Below are 24,357 nucleotides of genomic sequence, written 5' to 3' on the forward strand. Positions count from 1 at the left end.
AATACTGAAATCGATGGCGCCAACTAAACTGACTTTTTGGGATATAAAGAAGGATTTTATCTAGCAAAATGACCATTCATGTTGTAGCTGGGACCCTTGCGATTGCAAACAGAGGAAGATTATCAAAAGTAAGTGAGTTATTAAGGCGCTATTTGTGATTTTATGAAGCCAGTGCTGGTTGAAAAATATGTCAATGTGGGGTGCCGTCCTCAAAAAATTGCATGGTATGCTTTCGCCTATTGTAAATCGACAATGCAGTTAGATTAACAAGAATGTAAGCTTTTATTAAACGATATACGATACTTATATGTTCATAAATGTTTAATATTATGATTATTTATTTGAATTGGTCACCCTCCAATTTCACCGGATGTTGTCGGCAGGTGTCCCGCTAGCCTTAGCCTACTTAAACATATATAGATGTATCTTAAGAACTAAAAGCCATATTTAAAATGTTATTTAAAGTTAAGCCTTTGAAGTTTTTGGGGAACTAATATGAAATCTATGTTTTCTCCCAAAAAAGGGGCCGCTTGGAACATGTATATCTAAATTTGAAATACATCAACAAGTTCTTCACATAATACGCTAGTGTGTAGGCATATTTCAAATGTTATAGTCAGTGCTGTGATTATTAGATTACTAAGGCATACATCAAAAAGGAATGCTTTCTCTAAGAAACTGACTGCTTTGCTTGGACCATTGAAATGACATTTTTTGGACACTTTGACAAGTCGTTGATAAAGTTTGATTTCCAGACTGTGTTTCTATGGAAGACAGTGCGAAAGATGTTCAAAAAAATGATTTTTAACCAATTTTGCTCACTGGGTGCCTCAGTGTCAAAAATACCGTTGATCCTTCCTCCAGCCTACTCTAATGGGTTCAGTGATGAGGTGTCTGCATTATGATTAATCTGTTGACACAGACCAGCTGGCATGCCAATGATCATTCACCAGAGCAGAAGATAGAGTAACCCAAGGAAGAACACACTTGCTCTCCCTCTCTTGTCCCAGGTGCCTTTTCTGACTACAGGTCACCAAGGACAGCAGAGTGTGTATCAGCAGAAAAGCGTCATCACCTGATGGCTACGGTGGTGGTAGAACTACAGGTTACCGCCTAGGAATATGAGCTGGAGATATACTTGAATTAATGGAGTACTGCAATTCCATTTGGAAGCAAAACTAAGATTATTTCCCAAATCTAAACATTTGGGACCACAATTCAAAAATATTAGGCGTAGTTTATGTCTTCTGTATTGTATTTCCACCAACAAGGTGTAATTTCACAATTGCTTCTGCAAATCTGACCTAAAGGGATAGTATTGCCTATTATATAGGCTAGTTATGTGACAATACTTTATTATTCACAATAAATTATGCAGACATAGGCTACAGGTTTATGGCTTTATGTCAGATTTCTAAACATTAAAACTAGATAAAACTAGAGCCTGCAGGACTTGTTTGGTCAACTGTAGTGTTAAAAATGCTAAGCATCATTATTAGTTTCTACAGACAGACTTGTCTTCTCTTTTCAGCAGTAGGCATTTGCTTTCCAAACTGTACATTCTTCTCGCGATTGTATTTAGAAATGTGCGAAAGGCAAACTGACTGCCATAGAAATGTAATCCATAGATGGCGGTTCCAATTCAAGTCAGGACTGGCAGCCATTGCTAGTGTATCCATGTGTTTAATGGTCAAATTGCCAGGGGTTCCAGGGGTTCCAGAACCCTTGCTAGAGGTTCCAAAACCCTTTTGTGGATTACATGTCTATGGCCACAATACAACAAGTTGTTCTATATTTGGCACGTGTGCTGCCCAAATTGCAGCCTTCCCGAGTAAGGGTTTATGATAAAACTTAATCAACAGCTATTTTTTGAAGCTATTTATCCTCTGTGGCTAAATTATGCTCTCTGGTGTAATATTTTTGAATGATTTTCAAAATAGACAAGAGTGATATAATTGTATGAAAAAATATTATTTATATAGCCTAATTATGGCAAGATGATTTACATTTATCAGGGGATGCTACAGCACCTCCAGAACCCCTACTTCCCACAGCTATGCAGGCCACAGTAGCAGTATCTGGCAAACATGAAAGCAGCAGTGTCAGCAAATCAATATCCTCTTTAGACCCAAATATGATGTAACATCAACATTTAGCAAATAGCCCAGCACTGCCAAACTGAGGTTGTTTCTGGTGGACACAGCAAAGTATCAGCATATGATACTTTAGACCAAAATACATTGTTATATCAACCTTTGATAGAACGTCTCCCATGTCAATTACAGTGGGGAGAACAAGTATTTGACACACTGCCGATTTTGCAGGTTTTCCTACTTACAAAGCATGTAGAGGTCTGTAATTTTTTATCATAGGTACACTTCAACTGTGAGATGGAATCTAAAACAAAAATCCAGAAAATCACATTATGATTTTTAAGTAATTAATTTGCATTCCTGTATAGACACACACTCACTTTCTTGACAATTTCCTTCACAACAGCTCTACACTGCTCTGCGAAGGGCAAGAAGTATGAATGCCCTGACTTCTACAGTGCTGCAGGTAGCCGAGCGGTTCAGAGCATTGGGCCAGTAACCAAAAGGTTGCTGGTTCAAATTCCTCAGTCAACTAGATGAAAAATATGTTGATGTGCCCTTGAGCAAGGCACTTAATCCTAATTGCTCCTGGAAGTTGCTCTGGATAGGAGTGTCTGCTAAATGGCTAAAATGTAAATGTAGTTCAGTAAATAGTGATTGATTTAGGAATTGGACATCAACATTGTACATGCTGAAACTCTGCTGACCACCAGAGATGACAACGTCATGCACCATTAGTAATTGCGTTAGGCCTAAAGACAACACGAGGAAGATTTTTTAAAATATCTTTACCCACTTCTTCCATAAACATCAGTTATTGTTCATTTCATCCGCTGCAGTCCCTATCCACGGGACTCTCTTATGAATGTGGACAGGCGGAGCATCTCTGCCTAATTGGGCCTTGATTACTGAAAATTCCAGTGTACATTTGACAAATGGCAAGCACTGCTACTGTAGGGGTTATACAGAAATACACTTATCCCTCGGTCTGTCTTCTGACAGTGAGATACCGGTGATGTCACTGTGTCTTCCCAACACTGTGTGTCTGGAGACCCGGGCGACTCTGATCCAAACCAAAGGGGACCAGTCTGACAGCTGCAGCCTCTCCAGGCCCTCCTCCTCCCAACTCTACCACCAAGTCTTACAGGGCGATGCCAACGATTCGCCACAGACCCGACGATGTCACTGTAAAGGCAATGCGTGTCTGGAGTCACACCCAATTACTGTGTGTCCTCCTCACGCCGACTGCTCGATGGGCGCTTTCAAGACCAGTTGCACCTGCAGCCCATCCCAATGACGGCGGTGGCCCCCACAAGTCCAAACAGCATCAAGTGGTCACAGTCAGCTCTGTAGTCTATATATACTGTACATACATTAGCATATTATCATGGGAAAACATTATCTCAAAACAAGGTCAATGACACAGAATTATGTTTCTATTTTAGGGATGACAGACTCTACTGGATCCCTAGAAAGTCAGTTTCCACGACAATAAGATCATTGTGTGAATAAAAATGACCAACAATTTACCTTGCGTCCAATTGTACTCAGCGCATGGTTGTAGGACAACAATCTTAGGACAACAATCTTTAGCTCTTAATTTAGCTATACAACACGGTCATAAGCTCAAGATAGTATTGTGTGACTCAAAATATGAGTACTGGTGTCCAATGTCTCAAGATTTCATGTTCAATGTTTTACTTAGATTTTCCTAGAGATATATAGTACTTTAATTATGCAAAGCGAGCCTCTTTTCCTGTGGCATTTCCTTGACAGTTACTCCCAGGTGGTAGTGGAGTATCCTCTGGCAGTGCTCGTCGGCTGTGCAGTGGTCCTCCTAAGATGGCCGGCCTGTTAATTGGTCCCCTACCAGACTTCCCTGACCCGCTGATGGTGAATGTCTCCCTCGGTAGCACTGTGGCTACAAGTGAAAGCATATCAGTGCAATTGCAGGTCTAATGAACAGTCACAGTTGAAAGTTTACAAACACATAGGTTGGAGTCATTAAAACTAGTTTTTCAACCACTCCACAAGTTCTGGCAAGTCGGTTAGGACATCTACTTGGTTCATGACACAAGTAATCTTTCCAACAATTATTTCGATGTATCACAATTCCAGTGGATCAGAAGTTTACATACACTAAGTTCTTCTGTCTTTAAACAGCTTGGAAAATTCCATAAAATTATGTCATGGCTTTAGAAGCTTCTGATAGGCTAATTGACATAATTTGAGTCAATTGGAAGTGGACCTGTGGATGTACTTCAAGGCCTACCTTCAAACTCAATGTCTCTTTGCTTGAAATCATGGGAAAATCAAAAGAAATCATCCAAGACCTCAATAAAAAAAATTGTAGACCTCCACAAGTCTGGTTCATCCTTGGGAGCAATTTCCAAACGCCTGAAGGTACCACGTTCATCTGTACAAACAATAGTACGCAGTATAAACACCATGGGACCATGCAGCCATCATACCACTCAGGAAGGAGACGTGTTCTGTGTACTAGAGATGAACAGACTTTGGTGCGAAAAGTGCAAATCAGTCCCAGAACAACAGATGTATGAGGAAACAGGTCCAAAAGTATCTATATCCAGAGTAAAACGAGTCCTATATCGACATAACCTGAAAGGCAGCTCAGTAAGGAAGAAGCCACTGGTCAAAAACCACCATAAAAAAGCCAGACTATGGTTTGCAACGGCACATGGGGACAAAAATGAAACAAAAATAGAACTGTTTGTCCATAATGACCATCGTTATGTTTGGAAGAAAAAGGGGGAGGCTTGCAAGCCGAAGAACACCATACCAACCGAGAAGAACAGGGGTAGCAGCATCATGCTGTTGGGGTGCTTTGCTGCAGCAGGGACTGGTGCACTTCACAAAATAGATGGCATTATGAAGACGGAAAATGATGTGGATATATTGAAGCAACATCTCAAGACATCAGTCAAGAAGTTAAAGCTTGGTCGCAAATGGGTCTTCCAAATGGACAATGACCCCAAACATACTTCCAAAGTTGTGGCAAAATGGCTTAAGGACAACAAAGTCAAGGTATTGGAGGGGCCATCACAAAGCCCTGACCTAAATCCTATAGAAAATTAGTGGGCAGAACTGAAAAAGTGTGTGCAAGCAAGGAGGCCTACAAACCTGACTCAGTTACATTAGCTCTGTCAGAAGGAATGGGCCAAAATTCACCCAACTTATTGTGGGAAGCTTGTGGAAGGCCAGCCGAAATGTTTGACCCAAGTTAAACAATTTAAAGGCAATACTACCAAATACTAATTGAGTGTATGTAAACTTCTGACCCACCCGGGAATGTGATGAAAAAAATTAAATCTGAAATAAATATTTCTCTCTACTATTATTATGACATTTCAAATTCTTAAAATAAAGTGATTATCCTAACTGACCTAAAACAGGGAATTTTTACTATGATTAAATGTCAGGAATTGTGAAAAACTGAGTTTAAATGTAGTTGGCTAAGGTGTATGTAAACTTCCGACTTCAACTGTAGGTATTGACCCACTAATTCATCATTCAAGTGTTCACTTTCAGTTATGTAAGAATATAAGCAGTCACTCTAGCTCCATTTTTGTAAGTGAAGACTGAGCACAGATGATGATGAGGGGTGCCATGTTCTTGCCGCCATCTATGGTATCACAGGTCACTGGTCTTCTGCTCAGAAAATTATGCCAGTCTTCAGAGCCTGAAGGCGATCTACTCCATGTGTGAGATTGAGCAGGTCAGGGTAGGTGACTAGGTCTTTACTCATCTTAAATCAGCAGACCATCTGCCATTTTCCACCATTACGAACCAGACCATGAAATCAGGGAGCCAACAAACAAATTAAAGACCATTCTGGGATGCAGAACTTGGCAGACGCTGATATAATAAACAAAATGGTGTGCTATTCTTAATTTGAAAGAAAATAAAGTTGTTATGGATCCCCATTGGGTGACAATTGATTTATTTTACCTTTATTTAACTAGGCAAGTCAGTTAAGAACAAATTCTTATTTTCAATGACAGCCTTGTTCAGGGGCAAAATGACAGATTTGTACCTTGTCAGCTCTGGGATTCGATCTTACACCCTCTCGGTTGGTAGTCCAACACTCTAACCACTAGGCTACCTGCTAATGACAATAAGTTACCTGATGATAAGTTGCAAAAAAATCTGCACCTTTCATTTTGCTCTTGTAATAAAAGGTAGATGGAACATAATTATATAGTTTTTGGCATGGGTAGAGTGAGAATAAATTATCGTAGAAGTCCATAGATGTGTTAAAATCAAATCAAATCAAATCAAATTTATTTATATAGCCCTTCGTACATCAGCTGATATCTCAAAGTGCTGTACAGAAACCCAGCCTAAAACCCCAAACAGCAAGCAATGCAGGTGTAGAAGCACGGTGGCTAGGAAAAACTCCCTAGAAAGGCCAAAACCTAGGAAGAAACCTAGAGAGGAACCAGGCTATGTGGGGTGGCCAGTCCTCTTCTGGCTGTGCCGGGTGGAGATTATAACAGAACATGGCCAAGATGTTCAAATGTTCATAAATGACCAGCATGGTCGAATAATAATAAGGCAGAACAGTTGAAACTGGAGCAGCAGCACAGTCAGGTGGAAGTTGAAACTGGAGCAGCAGCATGGCCAGGTGGACTGGGGACAGCAAGGAGTCATCATGTCAGGTAGTCCTGGGGCATGGTCCTAGGGCTCAGGTCAGTTGAAACTGGAACAGCAGCATGGCCAGGTGGACTGGGGACAGCAAGGAGTCATCATGTCAGGTAGTCCTGGGGCATGGTCCTAGGGCTCAGGTCCTCCGAGAGAGAGAAAGAAAGAGAAAATGACAAAATTCTCTTCTCCATGTTTCAGATTCATTCACAACCCCACTTCCAAGAACTCTGCAAGCAACATATCTGTTTGGAAGTGGACGGTGCCATGATCAGGGGCGGATACTGTCCAAGTTGGTCATTGGGAAACTACCTTGGCATTTCTCAGCAATGCCTCATCCTGTCTAAGCCTGACATCTTTGCAGGTGACGGAGAGTCTTCACCTTCTCCGCTTTTGCACCGCATACTACCACAATGGAAGCCTGGTGGCGTATTGTGCAGAGAGGGGCAAGCAAGGTCACTGTGCATCTGTGCCAACTCGGTGCAAACACTCGTGCAGTATTCTAGATATTGCATTACCTGGTTGATAAGGGCTTCCTAGGGCGGCAGACAATAGAATATCAGGTCCCCTCACTGAAATATAGCCTCCTGTTTCTACCGGTGGAAAAAGGAGATCACTTGATGGAGATATACATGAACAGCCTTGAAGATCTTGAGCTTATATACAAGAACACTACTATTACAGGAATGGACCTAGGCATCAAGCAAAAGCTATTCAAGTATTATTTGGCTAGGGATGCCATCTACCCTGTTCTGGCTGTAGTTTCGCTGTTCCTCACCATGGCCCTTTATTTGCGGTCACTTTTCCTGTCAGCACTGTCTTTACTCGCAATTGTGAGTTCGCTCTTGACTTCCTATTTCTTCTACAAAGTGGTTTTCCAGCTGACATTCTTCAACTTAGCTTCAGCTCTCGTCCTGTTCGGCAGTTGCTCTAACCAGACTTTTACTTTCATTGATTTCTGGAACCTACAACTATCCCAGAATCCACCTGCTTCTCTAGAGAAGAGAGTCAATCAAGTTCTCCAAGAGGATGGATATTTGATACTTGCATCACGACTGACTTCTAGTGCCATGTTTTTCTCATCACAGCAATGTGATGCTTTGCGGTGTACCTGAGAACTGCGTACTTAATCTGTACTCTCTCCGCCCTTGCGTGGTTGCCCAGCTCTCTCACTTTGTGTAAGCGCTACACTGCGGCTGCCTCAGCCTCAGTTACTGTTCAGACCTGGAAGCCTTACGGAACGGAAAGCCCAGGCGGGTTCTGGGACACAAGTTCACTAAGGCAATGTATCTTCACCTTTGGTCAGAAGCGGGGACTGTCCGACACCTCTAATATACTTTCCCTGAAAAATCCTCCCTTGTGGAGTGGTCAAGTTCAGCTACATTTGGGTCTGCTGGTTCGCAGTGTTGGCCGCAGGTGGAACATATATCTCAGCTGTAGACCCTGGTATGAGACTACCCACTTTAGACAACAGGGCAACTCAGTTATTCCACTCCAGCCATCCCTTTGAAAGATATGATGCTGAATATTGCCACCAATTAATGTTTGAATGACTGGTGAATGGGGAGGACCAGTTTTTTTACATTAACTCTTGTTTGGGGAGTCATCCCAACCGATAATGGCACTCCCTTTAATCCAAAAAGCAATGGATCTTTATAGTTATGGATCCAGAGTTTAACATGAGTAAACCGTGTGGAATTGTGTGGAAGAGTTCAAACCCAAGGCTTTTATTTACCCTCATCGTCCGAAAACAAAGGCTCAACAGACAATGTCTGTATTGTCAAGCAACTCATAGACTGGGTGTCTATTCGACGTTGCTCCGAGAATGAGGATGCTTTTTTGTTGTTGCTGCAACGCTATTCCTTTTCCTTACTTACCGGGTGTTTTTGAACAAAGCCTGAGCATGATGGTGGACGAGCGGCATGCAGAGGGTTATGTGTCCGAGGTTGGAGGCCTACATTTTGGGGCATATGGGCAAATAGAAGCCCTGGTAATGGTATTTAGAACTACGCACCGCTATAGTTACAACTTTAGTAACACCACCCTTTTCTATAATGATATTGTGTCATGGTTTAATGGAGAAATTTCTAGGGCTCCACTGGGAGCCAGTTGACACTGACTTGCAACAATGTCTAAACTCAGAGACCCTTGTGGTTACTGGGTTCTCCATAGCCCTAACGTTTGCCTTGCTTCTTCTGACCATATGGAATATTCCACTGAGTATTTATGGCACTCCTGCTGTTGGAGAAAGTGTTTTTTGTCACCATCGGTCTCCTTGTCCTTCTAGAATGGCAGGTTAGTGGTGTGGAGGCACTCTGCATATCAGCTGCTGCTGGGCTGTCTTGACTTTTTGCCAACTACTGCATATCATATAATTCAGCTCCACACGCTGATAGAGCTGGAAGAGTTGGATCCATGGCCTTTTGCTGTGCGGGCATCATTATGCACCCTACTACTGCCTCGTTGTTCAGACAGCTGGGGATAATCCTACTTCTGGTGAAATGTGTAGCATGTGGATTTGCCACCTTTTTCCAATCCCTATGTTGCTTTTTCAGTCCTAAAAAAACTGTGGTAAAATAATGTTGCCATGTTCATCTAAACAGGGAACTGAAGGTTTGCCATCCTGCTCAGCATCAGAACCTAGGTCCTTGACCTCTGCAGTTAGAGGGGCTTTTGGGAGTTCAAAGGAATTTCAATAAAGACCAGGGTAATTCTCTTTACCCAAACCAACAGCGCCAAAGACAGTCAACTCAGAGTTCATCTGACACGCTAGAAGATTCCAATGAGACTTGGCTGAGTGATACTGAACCAGGGCCCTCAAACCAACAAATATCTATTAAAGCAGAGGGAGAACTTGAATCACAACCAGGGCACCTTATTAATGGACAGAGAGACACCCTACGTCACTCCCTGAGAGAGACCACCTATGAGACAGCCTCTCCCGGATGTGGGAGGGGTCATACAAGCCAGAGTGAAGGACCAGTCATGTTGCCAAACAGTAAACCAGATTTGCCTGATGTATGGATCAAACGAGTTGGGCCAAGGGAAGATATAAACTGAATGCGATTTCAAAATAATCTAAGCATGCAAAAGTGTTCAGTTCATCGTCTGGCAGCTTCATTCGCTCAATCAGAAACTATCCTTTGATAAAGTATTATCATAAACAGGTCTAGTTAATGCAGATACTGCTTCATGTGGAATGTTATGTGACAAAGATTCTTCATAATGGATTTAGAAATGTTGAAAATTCACAGCTAGACAGACACTGGAACTTGGATAGTCACTGGCCTTTTTGTCTTGGACTGATCCACAAATGGAATAATTTCCCAATACATTTTAGATGTGAGAGAAGGTGCGCTTTTGCAATGCTTGTGCCTATGCTATTAACTTGTGCCATGCGATTAGAGGCAAAGACCACTAAAGCAAGAGGCACACCTCACTTTATCTTAACATGGAAAAGTGATGTAATTCACATCAAATAACTAAAAATAGTTCAGAGATGTAGTCATCTCTATATACATTGTGTAACCATTTTAATGTCAGAAAGTACCACCCATTGCTGTTGCTCAAAGTCAATGCCAAGAAATTTAACATTAATTTGGTAACTGTGAAGACAATTTTGTGTGTATTAATTAATTAGGGGAACTGAACAGCACTGTTGCAGACCTGCAGGTACAGAGCTATATTTGAGCCTTTTTATTTCACCTTTAATTAACCAGGTAGGCCAGTTGAGAACAAGTTCTTATTTAGAAATGTGATCTGGCTAAGATAAAGCAAAGCAGTGCGACACAAACAGCACCAGAGTTACACATGGAATTAACAAACGTACAGTCAATAACACAATATAAAGTCTATATACAGTGTGTGCAAATGAAGTAAGATTAGGGAGGTAAGGCAATAAATAGGCCATACTGGCGAAATAATTACAATTTAGCAATTAAACACTGGAGTAATAGATGTGCAGAAAATGAATGTGCAAGTAGAGATACTGGGGTGCAAAGGAGCAACAAACAAAAAAACAATATGGGGACAAGGTAGTTGGGTGGGTTATTTACAGATGGGCAATGATCTGTAAGCTGCTCTGACAGCTGATGCTTAAAGTTAGTGAGGGAGATATGAGTCTCCAGCTTCAGTGATTTTTGCAGTTCGTTCCAGTCATTGGCAGCAGAGAACTGAAGGAGAGGCGGCCAAAGGAGGAATTGGCTTTGGGGGTGACCAGTGAAATATACCCGCTGGAGCGCGTGCTATGGGTGGGTGCTGCTATGGTGACCAGTGAGCTGAGATAAGGCAGGGCTTTACCTAGCAAAAACGTATAGATGACCTGGAGCCAGTGGGTTTGGCGACGAATATGAAGCAAGGGCCAGCCAACGACAGCATACAGGTCGCAGTGGTGGGTAGTATATAGGGCTTTAGTGAAGAAATGGACGGCACTGTGATAAGATTGCATCCAATTTGCTGAGTAGAGCGTTGGAGGTTATTTTGTAAATGACATCGCCAAAGTCAAGGATCGGTAGGATAGTCAGTTTTACGAGGGTATGTTTGGCAGCTTGAGTGAAGGATGCTTTGTTGCAAAATAGGAAGCTGATTCTAGATTTAATTTTAGATTGGAGATGCTTAATGTGAGTCTGGAAGGAGAGTTTACAGTCTAACCAGACTGAGCATGCATTTAGTTTTACTTGCGGTTGGAGGTTGGAGCGGTTGGAGGCCACGGAAGGAGTGTTGTATGGCATTGAAGCTCGTCTGGAGGTTAGTTAACACAGTGTCCAAAGAAGGGCCAGAAGCATACAAAATGGTGTCGTCTGCGTAGAGATGGATCAGAGAATCACCAGCAGCAAGAGCGACATCATCGGTGTATACAGAGAAAAGAGTCGGCCCGAGAATTGAACCCTGTGGCAACCAAATAGAGACTGCCAGAGGTCCAGACAACAGGCCCTCCGATTTGACACACTGAACTCTGTCTAAGAAGTAGTTGGTGAACCAGGCAAAGCAGTCATTTGAGAAACCAAGGCTGTTGAGTCTGCTGATAAGAATGCGGTGATTGACAGTCGAAAGCCTTGGCCAGGTCGATTAGTACGGCTGCACGGTATTGTCTTTTATCGATGGTGGTTATATCGTTTAGGACCTTGAGTGTGGCTGAGGTGCACCCATGACCAGCTCTAAAACCAGATTGCATAGCGGAGAAGGTATGGTGGTATTCGAAATAGTCAGTAATCTGTTTGTTAACTTGGCTTTCGAATACCTTAGAAAGGCAGGGTAGGATAGATATAGGTTTGTAACAGTTTGAAGAGGGGGATGACCGCGGCAGCGTTCCCATCTTTGGAGATCTCAGACGATACGAAAGAGAGGTTGAACAGGCTAGTAATAGGGGTTGCAACAATTGCAGTGGATCATTTTAGAAAGAGAGGGTCCAGATTGTCTAGCCCATCTGATTTGTAGGGGTCCAGATTTTGCAGCTCTTTCAGAACATCAGCTATGTGGATTTGGGTGAAGGTGAAATGGGGGAGGCTTGGGCAAGTTGCTATGGGGGGTGCTGAGCTGTTGACCGGGGTAGGGATAGCCAGGTGGAAAGCATGGCCAGCCGTAGACAAATGCTTCTTGAAATTCTCGATTATTGTAGATTTATCGGTGGTGAGTTTTTCCTAGCCTCAGTGCAGTGGGCAGCTGGGAGGAGGTGCTCTTATTCTCCATGGACTTTAGTGTCCCTTACCTTTTTGGAGTTTGTGTTACAGGATGCAAGTTTCTGTTTGAAAAAGCTAGCCTTTGCTTTCCTAACTGCCTGTGTGTATATTGGTTCCTAACTTCCCTGAAAAGTTGCATATCGCGGGGGCTATTCGATGCTAATGCAGTACGCCACATGATGTTTTTGTGCTGGTCAAAGGCAGTCAGGTCTGGAGTGAACCAAGGGCTATATCCGTTCCTGGTTGAATTTTTTTTTGAATGGGGCATGCTTATTTAAGATGGTGAGGAAAGCACTTTCAAAGAATAACCAGGCATTCTCTACTGATGGACTGAGGTCAATATCCTTCCAGGACACCCGGGCCAGGTCGATTAGAAAGGCCTGCTCGCTGAAGTGTTTTAGGGAGCGTTTGACAGTGATGAGGGGTGGTCGTTTGACCGCGGACCCATTACGGACGCAGGCAATGAGGCAGTGATCGCTGAGATCCTGGTTGAAGACAGCAGATGTGTATTTAGAGGGCAGGTTGGTCAGGATGATATCTATGAGGGTGCCCGTGTTTATGGATTTGCGGTTGTACCTGGTAGGTTCCATGATAATTTGGGTGAGATTGAGGGCATCTAGTTTAGATTGTAGGACGGCTGGGGTGTTAAAGCATATCCCAGTTTCGATAATGAAAAAGGAATGTCTTGCACATTTATTGGCAGGCCTGAATTTGACAAACAGGGATTTTACTGGCCTGTGGCTCCATCCATCATGTGGCTCCTTCAGATAATTCACATCACTGTGCAAAGAAATTAAGATTCAGCGTAGAGTAATACAATCTCTATTTACACTTGACAAGGTATTCAAAAATTTAAATCACAACAGTAGTGCAGACTGCGTTTACAACATTGCACCACCAGCTGGAACATCAGTTGAAATTACAGTACCAGTCAAAAGTTTGGACACACCTACTCATTCAAGGGCTTTTCTTTATTTTTTAATATTTTCTACATTGTAGAATAGTGAAGACATCAAAACTATGAAATCACGCATAACCAAAAAAGTGTTAGACAAATCAAAATATAATTTTAGATTTCAAATTCTTCAAAGTAGCCACCCTTTGCCTTGATGACAGCTTTTCACATTCTTGGTATTCCCTCAACCAGCTTCATGAGGTAGTCACCTGGAATGCATTTCAATTAACAGGTGGGCCTTGTTAAAAGTACACTTTGGGAATTTCAGTCCTCCTTAATGCGTTTGAACCAATCAGTAGATAGGGCTATTTGCTATTTGCTAAAAGACGAAGTACATATTATGGCAAGAACCGCTCAAAAAAGCAACTCTGCCTAGAAGGTCAGCATCCCGGAGTCACCTCTTCACTGTTTACGTTGAGACTGGTGTTTTGCAGGTACTAATTAATGAAGCAGCCAGTTGAGGACCTGTGAGGCGTCTGTTTTGCTCAGTTGTGCACCGGGGCCTCCACTCCTCTTTCTATTCTGGGTAGAGCCAGTTTGCACTGTTCTGTGAAGGGAGTAGTAACAGCGTTGTACAAGATCTTCAGTTTTTTGGTAATTTCTCGTATGGAATAACCTTCATTTCTCAGAACAAGAATAGACTGACGAGTTTTAGAAGAAAGGTCTTTGCTTCTGGCCATTTTGAACCTGTAATCGAACCCACAAATGCTGATGCTCCAGACACTCAACTAGTCTTTAATTAGCACAACAATTATCAGCTGTGCTAACATATTTGCAAAAGGGTTTTCTAATGATACATTACCCTTTTAAAATTATCAACTTGGATTAGCTAACACAACGTGACATTGAAACACAGAGGAGTGATGGTTCCTAATAATAGGCCTCTACTCCTATGTAGATTTTCCATTAAAAAAAAATATCTGCCGTTTCCAGCTACAATAGTCATTTACAACATTAACAATGTCTACACTGTATTTCTGATCAATTTGATGTTATTTTAAATTGACATTTTTTTTGCTATTCTTTCAAAAACAAGGATCGAATCCCCGAGCTGACAAGGTAAAAATCAGTTGTTCTGCACCTGAACAAGGCAGTTAACCCACTGTTCCCCGGTAGGCTATCATTGTAAATAAGAATTTGTTCTTAACTGACTTAACTGACTAAATAAAGGTTAAAATAAATAAATATGAAAAATTATCCACTTTAAATTCTGTCTGAAACACAACAAAATGTGGAAAAACTCAAGGGGTGTGAATACTGTAGATGGATAATCCACAATGTCTCAAAAAAAAGCAACATTATTTCTCATACATTTACAAACAAGCAAGCATTTTCATTACAATGTTTTTATTAAGAGGTTATGGCATTTGCGCATAATCATTTCAATTATTTTTTCTAAATAAAGTGGATGTATTCCCATCGCTATGTAAAAAGGGTTGTTTTTCTGTTACTAAGACAGTAATTGTGGTCATTTAGGTCACTATGTTTACTTGGATTCACGTCAGACATTAGCAACATTTTTTATGAATTTCTTCCCTTTATCAAGACAGCTTCATGTTGGTTGGTGAAGCCAATCACTGAATTTGTATGAGTGTTGCATCTTTGTAAAATTACATCATACGTTTATTTTATGAAACCTTATAATAAATAAGCCAACCTTTCAGCCAGACATCTGTGAGGAACATAAACATTGTGTTTTGATGTTCTGAATGCAACTCCAATTGCAACCATTAATCCAACAGCCCTTGGCAACCCTCTGGGACAACTGTCATCTGCAACCCAGTTTTAGTCAATAAGCACATAGGACGTGTTGCTAGGCTGCAGACAGATGGCGATCTAGGTAACACAAGAGCTGCAGCACCAGCGCCACCTCCTGCAGGGGCAGCCACACGACACAGCAGTCAGAGCTCACCTCTGGAAAGAGAAACACAGAACAACCTCTCTCAGGAGAAATAATTCTAGATGTGAGATGATGAACTAATGATGAACCTCCTGACGGCAGCTGATGGTGACAAACTTCAACTTGTGTCAAGTTGACTGGACGTCCTTTGGGTGGTGGACCATTCTTGATAAACATGGGAAACTGATGAGCGTGAAAAACCCAGCACCGTTACTGTTCTTGACTCAAACCGGTATGTCTGGCACCTACTACCATACCCGTTCACAGGCACTTAAATATGTTGTCTTGCCCAACAAGTGACATCAATAGTAGCATCAAAGTAGCTAGCGTGAAAAGCCCAGCACCGTTGCTGATTATAGCTTTCAACTGGTCTGTCTGTATACGTACCCAGGCCATTGGCGTCGCTTGTCAGTCAAAGGAACATAGATCACCCCCATAAGGGCTTTCCTGATGAAGGTGCCGTCACTCTGGCGATCGTACTGTTCTAAGACCTGGCTTCCCCCATCAGGACCAACAGGCAAAACCAGCCTTCCACCAGGCTTCAACTGATCCAATAGCTGTGTAATGAAGGCATAAATGATGAGAAAAATGCACATTTACTTTCCCACCCTTGTGAAAAGACGATGTTGTAAAATGTGTGTTAATGTATAATGCTCTGATATAATTCCCATAATGATTAAAAATGCTCTGAAATACTAATACCATTTATATAGTAATGCTTTGACATCATAATGCCCTTAACGGTGTAATAATGCTCTGACATAATGCCCTTAATGGTGTAATAATGCTCTGACATAATGGCCTTCATGATGTAATGATGCTCCGATATACAGTACCAGTCAAAAGTTTGGACACACCTACTCATTACAGGGTTTTTCTTTATTTTTACCATTGTCTACATTGTAGAATAATAGTGAAGGCATCAAAACTATGAAATGACATATGGAATCGTGTAGTAACCAAAAAACTATTAAACAAATCAAAACATATTTTATACTTGAGATTCTTCAAAGTAGTCATCCTTTGCCTTGATGACAGCTTTGCACACTCTTGAGAATGCCAAACTTTGACTGGTACTGTAGATGTGGTTAAGGAGTCAATGGAACACAGACGTTCCACTGACCAGATTGGCGCATATTCAACAAATCTGACCTACAAAGTGGATATTCGTCAAATCTGTCATGATATATGTATTGTAAAGTATTCACAACCCTTGACTTTTTCCACATTTTGTTGTGTTACAGCTGGCATTTAAAATGTATTACATTTGGATTTTTTCTTCTTTGGCTTACACACAATAACCCATAATGTCAAAGTGGAATGTTTTTGTTGTTACATTTTTCACAAATTAATTGTCTTGAGTCAATAAGTATTCAACCTCTGTTATGGCAAGCCTACATAACTTCATGGGCTTACTCTGCGTGCAATAATAGTGTTTAACATGAGCAATGAATTTCAAACACAGATTCAACCACAAAGACCAGAGATGTTTTCCAATGTCTCGAAAAGAAGGGTACCTTCTAGATACATTTTTGTTTTAAAGAAGACACTGAATATACCTTTGTGCATGGTGAAATGATTAATTAGGCTTTGGATGGTGTATCAATACACCCAGCCCCTAAAAAGATACAGGAGTCCTTCTAAACTCCAAAGTTGTCAGAGAGGAAGGAAACCGCTCTGGCATTTCACCATGATGCCAATGGAGACTTTAAAACAGTTACATAGTTTAATGGCTGTGATAGGAGAAAACTGAGGTTGGATTAACAACATTGTAGTTACTCCACAATACTAACCAAATTGACAGAGTGAAAAGAAGGAAGCCTGTACAGAATAAAACATATTCCAAAACATGCATCCTGTTTGCAACAAGGCACTAAAATAATACTGCAAAGAATGTGGCAAAGCAACTTACTTTTTGTCCTGAATACAAAGTGTTGTATTGGATTTGCCCCAAACATAACATTACTGAGTACCTCTCTCATAATTTCAAGCATAGTGGTGGCTGCATCATGTTATGGGTATGCTTGTAATCATTAAGGACTGGGGATTTTTTCAGGATAAAAAGAAACGTAATGGAGCTAAGCACAGGCAAAATCCTAGAGGAAAACATGGTTCTGTCTGCTTTTCACCAGACACTGGGAGATTAATTCACCTTTCAGCAGGATAATAACCTAAAACACAAGGCCAAATCTATATTTGCTTACCAGGAAGACAGTGAATGTTCCTGAGTTTTGACTTAAATCTGCTTTAAAATCTATGACAAGACCTGAAAATGGTTGGTTAGCAATGATCAACAACCAATTTGACAGAGCTTGAAGAATTTTGAATGTAAATGAGATATTTCTGTATTTAAATTTTCAATAAATCTGCAAAAATGTCTAAAAACAAATGTTCACTTCGTCATTATTGTGTGTAGATGGGTGACAAAAAATGACCATTAAATCCATTTTGATCCCACTTTGTAACACAACGAAATGTGGAAAAATTCAAGGTGTGTGAATACTTTCTGAAGGCAATGTAAGTCCGATTTGGATATATTTGGCTGTTTTCTCTGCATACAATGGCTAAATGCTAACTCCTGTTTGTATAAGCTGGTTAGTATAGCTAGCATACAGAAATTGGTGGTAGTAGACAAAGTCGATCTTGTCTAATCTCTGCAACTACCCAACGGGCTCGGGAGAGGCGAAGATCGAGTCATGTGCTCTCCGAAACATGACCTGCCAAACCGCGCTTCTTAACACCCGCCCGCTTAACCCGGAAGACAGCTGCACTAATGTGTCGGAGGAAACACTGTTCAACTGACGACCGAGTCAGCCTGCAGGCGCCCGGCCCGCCACAAGAACGCGATGAGCCAAGTAAAGCCCCCCGGCTAAACCCTCCCCTAACCCAGACAACGCTGGGCCAAATGTGTGCCGCCTTATAGGAATTCCAGTCATGGCAGGTAATGACACAGCCTGGGATTGAACACTGCGATGTAGTGCCTTAGACCGCAGCGCCACTCGGGAGGTCCTACATACTAAGATTTTTACCTCAACATAGTGTGAAATACACATAAACAGTAGCCTAAATGTATGTTAATTATACCCAGGGGCAATGAAGAGACCCCACACGTTTCCATGGCAATTCCATTGTTTCGCTCATGTTCAATTCACCTCTTTACCGCATCTATTACTGATGATAAATTCAAGTCGTCAGTAAAATAAAAATACTGGCTTGAAAGTTATTGATCGGCCAAGTCCTTACAGCTTTAGGGAGCGTAGGCGCGGCTGCCCCTACATGAATGGCATCATATGGGGCTCCATCAGGGTAGCCTAACCGTCCATCTCCGACTGAGAAAAACATAAATATTATGAAACATTGTTATGGTGTGTGGAGAGAGAGAATTTATTTGACAATTTAAAACAATACAATTATACGTGGATAATGCATTTACAATCATCAAGGATAACACAAGAAAGTTTGAAAATGTATTTTCATTGTGGTCCTCTTATTAGGCATACATTGGTTAGACATATAACTCATAACAAAACAAAAAGACAGGACGACATTGTCATAGCCTGGGGCATTACATACAGACGTTTATTTTTGTCAGCTTTTGACATTATTTTTAAATGAAGTTATGGTTGGTTTGGCTTTGAGTTGCTGTGGTAGGTTGTTCCACTCAACAGTCCCGGTATATAAAAACAGAGTCTCTGGCTCTGGTGTTGTATTAGTGGACATCTCTAATATAAGTACAATTATTTTGATAGGTACATAGGGGTTGAGTAAGTAATAATTCTATGGATCAGACCAAGTTGATTTAATTTGACCCTTTTCTCTACAGATAGCCAGCCTTAGCTGATTAAAATGCTCAACCACCAGATGAGTACGAGGGGGGAGTTTAAGTACAACTCTCACCAGCTTGTTTTGGCTGGTCTGTCGCTTACATGATCATTAGATGTTTAGGGATGCTGGTGAACCATGATGTCCATGCATAATCAAAGTGACACTGAACTTGTGCACCTGCCAGAGTCTTTAGGGTGTCACTATCAAGATATTTTGAGGTCCGAGCTAGGAATTTCATTTTTTGGTTTATCTTTGTTAAAACCTTCAGGGACATAGTCTCTCCAATTCACACTCAAAGTAGCTGACTGAGGTTTTTGGTGTAACCACTGAGTTGCCCACTTTGACACTAAAACTAGGGGGCCTTGCAAGCTTTACTCTGGAACCAAAATGTTTTTCCAAGATGCAGAGAAAGGTTGTTATCTGAAGGTTGTTATCTGGTTGTTATCGTAGTGATATTGGATAACTCTGCACTAAGGTTCTCTTCTACTGAGGCTTTGTCCTTATGGGACACCAGTAGAGCAGAGTCATCCGTATACAACTGGTTACAAGAGCAGGCTGATTTCATATCGTTAATGTACAGTAGGAAGAGAAGTGTGCCAAGGTCCTCCCCTGTGGCACCCCACAGCTAATCCCCTTTGCAATAGAATTTTTTCCATTAACATCCATCATTTGGTCTTTACCCGTTAAATAGGATTCAACCGAGTCAATGGCCATTCTCTTAAATCCAAGGGCTTTTAACTTATAGAGCATGATACTATGATCAAACATGTTAAACGCCTTCTGCAGATCCAGCATTACCATTCCACAGAAATTTTCCTGGTAAAATTCTTTCCTGATAAAGTCAGTTAAAAACAATAGGTGTGTCAGCGGAGAGGGACTTTTTAAAACCAGACTGTAGTTCATATTAAATATCATTCTTACTAGTATTTTCCTCTATCTTTAGACATCACACTGAAAATAGATACAGGTTGCCCTTGTCTGTTTTGCTGCCCTTTTTTGTGGATAGGGATCCCTCTAGCAAGTGTCGTATTCGTGGGAACTCTGTATCACCCATTTAATGTTGATTAATTGGGTGACACAGGGGGCAATAAGTTCAGCACCATCTCTTAAAAACCTGGTAGGGATATTGTTGAGGCCTGTAGCTTTAGTGCAGTTTAATTCAGACCGTCTCTTAACAACTTCAGCCTGAGACACTGCTATAAAGGAAAAGGCATAAGCTTGTACATCCATCTTGAAGTAATAGCCTAGGACCTGATCCTAGCATACACTCCAGTACAACCAGGTAGCTTCTCAAACAAATTTGAGGAAACTGTTGTGAAAAAGGTATTGAGATTGTCAGCTGCCACTTCTCCATTGGCCTCAATACCCAAGCTTTTGCAATTCGTTTTCTGTTATCTATATCCCAAATGTTTTAAGGACTGCCACAACATCCTAGGATTATGCCTATTCTCACAAATTCTGTTGTAAAATATGCTTTTTTGGCATCTTCAATCATCTGACTAGCTTTGTTCCTTAGGGTTCTGTGTCTAGTGAAAGCATCTTCCTCTTTGGTTCTGTTATATTCTAGAAATGCAGTATTCCTTGATTTAATGGCCTCAAGGATTTCCTGATTCATCCAAGTTTCAGTTCTTTGTTTAATTATTATGGCTTTCCATGGAGCCACTATAAACACTCCCACACTTTATCCATATCTAGACATTTAAGTACCGGGTCCCAATTAACTTTATTCAAGTGATCAATAAATTCATCTTTGCTATAATGTTTCAGACACCTAACAGTTATTGTGTTGTGACAGTTTGAGCCTTTTTTGTGCAATAAATCATTGAAAGGTCACTAATCCCATAGGGAATGACACCACTTTAAGAAATCTTAGATTTATCAGACACCAATACAAAAATATAGTGTATCATGACTAGATACAGTTTGCCAACTCAACATTTCCATCTATCATTATTTGTTTGTATGTTGTCTGAACCTACAGCTGAATACATAGCCTTTCATTCACCGGACTTACCGACAAGTCTGATACGCCCTGAAGAGAGCAGCTCGGGGTCGTCAGCCTGGACGTTCCTCACAGAGGTTTGGACCAGCTCATCTATGTGTTCAATCCCTACTACTTTCCCTGAGGGCCCTACCTACAGAGGGAAGGAGAAGCAAATGACTATAAGGAAATATCACAAATATGATTATTGTGAAGTACTCATACTGATCGATTCTGGAACTTACCATCCTTGCAAAGCACGCTGTGAGATAGCCACTGCCTGATCCCACATCCAATGCAGATGCCCCGTCCATTAGCTTGTCACTTAGTATCTCCAGGGCATGTGCATGCTGAATAAACACCGGACAGCATCGGGTCATTATCTTTCCTACTTAGAAAACTACAAGTTCTATACTGAGAAACTTACCATGTGTGGAGCACTGATTGTTGCCTTGAATCCTATGAAAACAAAGGAGCTCATTATGTACTGTATGTAGTGATAACATCTATTCAACTGTCAATTATGCTACTTTGTACAAGTTTGTATGCTAATCATAACTGAAGTAAGTCTACACTGAAGTAAGTCTACACACCCCTTGCACAGTCTTCACATTTTGCTGCCTTAAAATTAACTCTAAAAAGGGAATACATTACATTTTTTTCCCGATAGATCTACATAACCTACTTCACCTTTTCAAAGTGAAAGAGAAATTATGAAAAATATAATTATACGAAGATGTCTTGATTGTGTATGTCTTCACACCCCAGAGTTAATACTTGGTGGAAGCCCCTTTAGCATCCATTACAGCTGTAAATCATTTTGAATAAGATTCCACCAACTTTGCAGAACACTTAGGGTAACATAAACTGAGTGTACACAACATTAAGAACACCTGCTCTGTACATGACAGACTGACCAGGTGAAAGCGATGATCCCTTATTGATCCCTTAAGCGATGATCCCTTATTATGATCCCTTATTGATGTCACTTGTTAAATCCACTTCAATCAGTGTAGATGAAAGGGAGTTGACAGGTTAAAGGATTTTTAAGCCTTGAGACAATTATTTTGTATGTGTGCCATTCAGAGGGTGAATGGGCAAGACAAAATATTTAAGTGCCTTTGAACAGGGTATGACAGTAGGTGCCTGGTGCACCGGTTTGTGTCAAGAACTGCAATGCTGCTGTATTTTTCACACTCAACTGTTTCCCATGTGTATCAAGAATGGTCCACCACCCAAAGGATATCCAGCCAACTTGACACAACTGTGGGAAGCAACATGAGCCAGCATCCCTGTAGAATACTTTCGACACCTTGTAGAGTTCATAACTCAACAAATTGATGCTGTTCTGAGAGAAAAAAAGGGGGGGGGGGCAACTAAAATGAGCAAGGGGTGGTGCAACTCAATATTAGAAAGTGTTCCTAAGGTTTGGTGTACTTGGTGTATATAATGCAGATCAATGAGCAGAACAACAAAAATATTTCTGAAGTTCTATAACCTATACTTTGTATGTAAATTACACTGAAGTAATTCCTAATGTTGAAGCAACTCAGTATAAGGAAGGTGTTTGTTAATGTTTTGTACACTCGGTGTATATCCATTGTTTTTGTTAAAATTGTTCAAGTAAATTTGGTTAGGAATCATTGATTGACAGCAATATGATAAACCTTGTCTCTGATTTTCAAGCTAAATTAAGTCAAGACTGAGACTGGACCACCTCTTGGAAAGCCATTCTGGTGTGTCTTTGGCATTACATATTTTGTATTTGTCCTGCTAAAAAATAAAACTATCACAGGGTTAGGTTTTCGGAAGACTGAGGCGGGTTTTCCTTGTACTTTTTTACTTGAGATTTGTTCCTTTCCTATTTATTTTGAACATGACAAACCTTCCAGCATACCCATAACATGATGCTAATGCCACAATACTTAAAATTTGGCAAAACATAATAAATTGCAGTGGTGTATTTTTTGTTGTTTTATTAACAAAGGCTTCTTTCTTTTTACTTTGTCATACAGGCCAGTAATATGGAGTGAACACAATGTTGTTGATCCTCTGTATTTTGAAGTATTGTGGTGGCAGCATCATGTTATTGGTAGGATTGAAATATGAATGGATCAAAGCCCAGATTTTTTTTTAAGTTAGAGGAAACCCTGCCTCAGTCCTCTTAATACCTAACCCTGGAATAGCATTTGAATTTTGTGTTCCTGAATAGTCCAGTCTCAGTCCTGATTTAAATCTGCTTGAAAATCAGATTAGATTCATCCAAATTTACTGAGCTTGAGCAATTTTTACAAAAACAATGGATATAGAGTATCTTGCCCTAAGATGGTAGAATCTTATTCAAAATGATTCACAGCTGTAAGTACTGTATTAAAGTCTTGGGTGTGAAGACAAACGCAATCAAGACACCATTTTGTTAAAGTAATTTGGAAAACATATTAGATGTGTAGAATTTCACTAGGCACTGTACCTATGGACTGAGGGGAGTCAGCATAGGGGTAGTCTCTGGAGTAGATCCCTCGGTCGGTGGCAAGCATGGCGTCAAACACCCGATCACTGCGGATAACCCCATGTTCTTTGGAGTAAAGGAGGTCATTTTCAAAGACAATTATTGAACACAGTGGCTTTTTAGCAGGATATGCAGTAACCAGAAAATATATATACAGTAACCAAAAAAGGTTGAGAACCACAGGTCAACATAACATGTTTCCATCTGAACATTCCACAATGTCGTGTCCTGCTGAACACAGCCCAGGACTGACATCCGTCTCTCATACCTCTCAGGCGGTCGATAAGTTCTGGGTGTGTCTTTCCAGTGGACATCCATGCCATGGTTCTTGAAAGCAGCACACCCATAGGGACTGCCACTACAGCCAGTCTGAACACTGCTTGCATCTCCTACACTGGTGGAGCTCCCTGACAATGAAAATAAAACCACACAATGTCACACAAAGACCCCATTGCAAGGTATGCTCAGACCGACACACACACACACACGTTTATAAAAACAATCGAAAATATCAAGTTTGTTAGCTTGCCATCGAACGTAACAAAAACGGTTGGTTTATTGCTTGCATAACTAATAAAATACTACATGTAACACGAACGTGAGTAGCAAAGCTTTTCCAAATGATGAAAACGTACCTTGATAGTAGCTACTTACCACCATCGATCTTCAACATTTGGACTGTTGCAGGACACTTCCTGGTCCCCACAAAGGACTACCATAGCTGGCCAATAACTTTGGGTTTACATAACTGAAA

At 41.0% G+C, this 24,357-nt stretch overlaps 1 protein-coding gene and 2 pseudogenes across 2 annotated transcripts; 2 read left to right on the forward strand and 1 right to left on the reverse strand.

The window, feature by feature from the left end:
- Nucleotides 1-7,022: 7,022 nt before the first annotated feature.
- On the forward strand, nt 7,023-7,870 carry LOC112255714 (annotated as a pseudogene).
- Nucleotides 7,871-8,661: 791 nt separating this feature from the next.
- LOC112255715 lies at nt 8,662-9,520 on the forward strand (annotated as a pseudogene).
- A 5,198-nt stretch (nt 9,521-14,718) lies between these two features.
- Nucleotides 14,719-24,357, reverse strand: pcmtl (l-isoaspartyl protein carboxyl methyltransferase, like). Of its 2 annotated transcripts, none has more exons than XM_024429654.2 (9): nt 24,258-24,357; nt 23,872-24,010; nt 23,565-23,669; nt 21,522-21,553; nt 21,340-21,444; nt 21,128-21,248; nt 18,532-18,617; nt 15,676-15,845; nt 14,719-15,302 (listed from the first exon to the last, which is right to left on the reverse strand). In XM_024429654.2, exons 2-9 carry the CDS (start codon nt 23,987-23,989, stop codon nt 15,290-15,292), a joined length of 750 nt encoding a protein of 249 aa, XP_024285422.1. In that variant the 5' UTR covers nt 23,990-24,010; nt 24,258-24,357; the 3' UTR covers nt 14,719-15,289. The 2 variants fall into 2 exon arrangements, with proteins under 2 accessions (XP_024285422.1, XP_024285421.1); XM_024429653.2 differs by having other exon boundaries at nt 24,239-24,329.

This window comes from Oncorhynchus tshawytscha, linkage group LG24, assembly GCF_018296145.1.
Source record: "Oncorhynchus tshawytscha isolate Ot180627B linkage group LG24, Otsh_v2.0, whole genome shotgun sequence".
NCBI lineage: Eukaryota > Metazoa > Chordata > Actinopteri > Salmoniformes > Salmonidae > Oncorhynchus > Oncorhynchus tshawytscha.